The sequence below is a fragment of the Lactuca virosa genome, chromosome 4, assembly GCF_052849685.1.
Source record: "Lactuca virosa cultivar CGN04683 chromosome 4, Lactuca_virosa_CGN04683_v6, whole genome shotgun sequence".
Taxonomy (NCBI): domain Eukaryota; kingdom Viridiplantae; phylum Streptophyta; class Magnoliopsida; order Asterales; family Asteraceae; genus Lactuca; species Lactuca virosa.
The window spans coordinates 53,108,300-53,112,949 of NC_136429.1; the positions used below are offsets into that span (position 1 = coordinate 53,108,300).

General features: G+C 37.9%; 1 protein-coding gene across 1 annotated transcript; it reads left to right on the top strand.

Moving 5' to 3' along the window:
• The first annotated feature begins 2,727 nt into the window (after positions 1-2,727).
• Positions 2,728-4,231, top strand: LOC145109747 (uncharacterized). The gene has a single exon (XM_079046915.1). The coding sequence runs from the start codon at positions 2,748-2,750 to the stop codon at positions 4,176-4,178; it is 1,431 nt and encodes a 476-aa protein (XP_078903041.1). The 5' UTR covers positions 2,728-2,747; the 3' UTR covers positions 4,179-4,231.
• The last annotated feature ends 419 nt before the right edge of the window (positions 4,232-4,650 follow it).

Consider the following 4,650-nt stretch of genomic DNA (forward strand, 5'->3'; position numbering starts at 1 on the left):
CCAAAAACAATACAAAATTTTTTTATTTAAAAACTATTAATTTCATTCATTGATTGTACCAAAAACCATCAATTATTACAGTATTCCAAAACATCAGAGTACAACTATATCAAGTGCGGAAATCATATGGGGAGGATGTTGTGCCATCACGTCGGGCCCTTCCCTTTTGAACTGGAAGCACCTGAAACCATAAACATAAATTGTATGCATAAAGCTTAGTGAGCTCCCAAAATACCACATACAACATACATATAATATAACATCACGTGGCTGTGTCAGGTCCGTATCAACCCTCAGGTCCGTATCAACCGAAAATAACAACAAGTAGCTGTGTCGGGTCCGAATCAACCTCGAGTACGTATCAACCCCGAGTCTATAATGACTCCGAGCCCAGACTATCTCAATATATAAATCATACAATCACATCATACGACAACATACAATTTTTCTCATACAATACAGTGGGTCGGCCTTGATGCCTTCTGCCCACTTAAGGTGGTAACAAGACTCACCTTACAGATAGACGAAAAGTTGAAGTGACACGTTGCTATGAAACCCAAGCTATTGGTCACCTTTACGAATAACAGTAACCAAAACTCAGATTACCACTCAAATACCTAAAATACCCCTAGGTTAAACCCTAGTCAAAATCCAGGTCAAAGTCAACTGAGTCAATCGGGTTGACTCAGTCAGTACGTGGGGCGTACTCCTTGTGTATGCACGTCGTACTTCGCAGTCGACCGAGGATCGGGGAGCTGACCTCGTACGTGCAACGTACCCCTCGGTACGCCCAACGTATGCAGCTACTCATCACCCCTCTTATTAAGTGCTTAATGCCTTAAGCACTCACGTCCAAATTTCAGATCTAGGCAACAAAAGATGTTCTTAACCATAAAGTTTCCAACTTTATGGTTTAGCATGGCTATTAAGACCTTAACTCCAAAAACCCTAGTCTCTTAACCCATTAAGACAATCTAGCACTTGCATGGAGAGAAACGAATGACCAAAAACCCAACTTTATGACTTAACACCTCTCAAAACCTTTGGTAGCACAACTCAAATGCCTTGGAGTACCTTCTACTCACAAGTCACAAGGACCAACTTTGGGACAAAAAAGGGAACAACTTTGAGCTAAAACTAGATCCATAAGATTTCTACACCAAGGTTGAAGCTTTTTACCTCCCAAGGTGCACAAGGGGAACAAGATGTTGGATCCAAAGCCTTGAGGGAAACACCATAACCCTAATGCTATTCCTTCTACTCCAAAAGCTCCAAATGGCACCAAAAATGGCTCTACAAGTTTCACAATGCACTAACACTCTTTAAGGTTTCAAAATGAGGAAGGAGGCTGAAGATAAAATTGTGCATGTGGCCATAAATATGTTTAAATAGGGTCAAAACCCTAAAATTTAAGTGTTGCACTCTGGCTGCATACCCCTTCGTACCAGCATACGCGTAGCGTACTAATGTTAATCCGGGTGCGCCCTGCGTACGAAGGTGTACTCCCCGCGTACCCAAGCTGACCCCGAAATTACAAAATTGCCACCGGGGACAAACCTTGCAAATAAAGTACAACTCAAGGGTTAAAACGAATACTTGAATAATAGATGTTACAATAGGGGTGGCTCGTGGTGGCTGATCTGGAAGCTCACCACTACCGTTGTCATGAAGAGTATTGCGGATGGCCTTACACATATATTGTTGCCGTTCCAAAAAACAAAAGTAACCTCTTATTGAACTTCCAAATCCAAGTATATTTCAGTTATTATTATTATTATTATTATTATTGCATGTTTGTCTCATGTATAGAAGATGATAATATAAATTAAATATATAGCAGTTAAGAGAGAGAGAGAGAGAGAGAGAGAGAGAGAGATGTTTCTAGCCACAACGGTTCTTCTATGATAGTATGATGTTCCGAGTGCGGTGATGGACAACTTTACACCACCACATTACGATTGTAATATTCCGTCCTTATGTCACTATTTGTTATTAAAATACGGTGAAAATTTTCAACATACTTTGTTAGTTCCCCGTAAACACGTTTTTTAAAAATTAGTCCATATTCCAATCCTTTATCAAAATACAATCAAACCAAACAAAAATCAAACCAAACAAAGCTCTTTCTTATAAAAAGTTTACATTACCTATGGAAAACCCAACACTAGAGATACAAACACAAACTTCAAATCTATCATAAAAATATCCAAATTATTCCACAAACCCATTCACTTTTATATATACATTTCGGTGTCTTATTAGCAAGAGAGGTGGGTGTAATCGCTTTTCTAGTGTCTATGATTTCGATTGATTTAACCTCTTATAAATCTTCAATCAAATCATTCACTTTTCTCCATTTTGACATTCAAAATTCCAAATGTGTAGATGTGCTTCGTTATATATAATTCGAGAAACTCGATTATTAATTAATATACTAATAGTAAGAATAAGTACATTTTTTAATAGTTAGTAAATTAAAAAAAATGTCGTGAGAATACTTGAATTTGCCAAAATAAAAAATAAAAAATAAAGTAATATATGGGACTCTAAAATAAATGGTTTATTAATGTTCAGGGAGCTAAAATGTACAATAGTAAATATTTGCGGATATAGTGGGGAGAATCAAATAACTTGAGGCTTTCATTGCAAATATCAAAAACCAAAGTCCTCCGATCCCTTTATCATTGATATGCTAATTTTTATAAAAGTTATGAGATATGAGATCTTTCACTTCTCCACACCTCAAAATGGCTTCTTTTTCTTCTCTTCTTCTTTTGCTTTTGCTTAATGTGCTCATGACCTTCAAGACTGGTGATGGTGGTGACATGTCGAGCATGGAAGATGATGAGCTTTCAGGGCTCTTTGAGGTAATGGGTTCACTCTTAGATGACCCGACATGGGCCCAAGTGCACCCACAGCCGTGCACCGACACTCCATGGCCTGGTGTTCAGTGTGAGCTTATGGTTCAAGAAGATGGCGATGGTCAACAAGACTACAACCCTACAATCTTTCATGTAACCAAGATTCATATTGGTACAGATATCCTCACACCACCCTGCAAACCCACTGCCACATTGTCACAAAGAGGTTTGACCAAGCTTCCATACCTGAAAACTCTCTCTCTCTTCAACTGTTTCACTCTGTCACCATTCTCTCTCACTTCATCTCTCTTTGAAAACAGCTCTTTATCAGCTTTAGAACACCTAGCACTTGTCTCAAACCCTAGTCTCCATGGGAGTATCCCTTCAAGTTTAGGTCACATTCAGAGCTTAAGGGTCCTCTCCCTTTCACAAAACAAGTTAACTGGTGAAATCCCACAACAGATTTGTGGGCTAGTGAATCTACAACAGCTTGACCTGAGCTACAACCAACTCACTGGTTCAGTCCCTCAAGAAATTGGAGGGTTAAAAAGTTTGACCATTTTTGACCTTAGTTACAACATGCTTGAAGGTCAACTGCCTTCTTCTTTTGGTCAACTTCAGTCCCTTCAAAAGATTGATCTGGGGTTCAATGATATTACTGGTAGGGTACCTCAAGAAGTTGGAAATTTAACAAAGTTGGTGTTGTTTGATTTGAGTCATAACTCTCTAAGTGGGCCATTACCTGAATCTTTATTTGGTCTGAAACAGCTAGAGTACCTTGTCATTCAAGACAATCCTATAAATACAGGTATGCCCTTATTCATTGGGTCACTGGGTAGGCTTAAAGTTTTGAGCTTTTCAAGGTGTGGGCTGATGGGACCTATGCTCTCTTCTTTGTCAAGCTTAAAAAACCTGACTGCTTTGTCTCTTGACAGCAACAGCCTCAATGGGACAGTCCCTTCAGATTTAGGGTCGCTCCCAAATCTTGAACAGTTAAATTTGAGCCAAAATCAACTTAGTGGACAGATGTTGGTCTCAGAAGAGTTCATAAACAGGATAGGGATGAGGCTTGATATAAGAGGAAACAATGGGCTTTGCATAAAGAACATTACGTCCACCGATGTAAAAAGCTCTTCTTGTATTAGTGCAAGAAGTAGGACTGGTGGAAACAAGAGCTCATGGGATGAAGGAGGAGAATGCGGAAGGATGAACTCAACTTTATTCCAAAGCAATCGGTGTCCGAGGATTCACCATGGGTATGGTTTTTGGTTGGATCTAGTGTTTTTGTTGATGCTGTTTTTGTTATTTTTCGTTTAGTTTTTTTTATTGTCTATCCACACCATGTAATATAATGATTTTTTTCTTGGCCACAGTGTGTTGGATTATATACTTCAATAATTCTCTTAGCAATTTGATTACCTTATTTATGAGTCATCACCAACAAGTTAAAAACGCAGAAAAGAAATAACAAAAGCTGAAAGAAGTCAAGAGAATTAGTGGTCCAAATTATATGTTGAATACATATAACTTTCTATATCGAGGTGTTTGAATGTTTTTTAAGAGTTTTTATTAGTTTATATGGTGCTGAAACATATTTTTTTAACCGGCTAACATTTTCTATAAATCTTACTTTTAAATTATATATTTGTCCATCATAAAATTTAAACTTTTTAACTTGTCCGTTGACCATTCACACCCTACTATCATATCAGTTTTTCTTTATCATCTCTTTTCACCCTACTATCATATCAGTTTTTCTTTATCATCTCTTTTCTATCTTTCTAAGTCT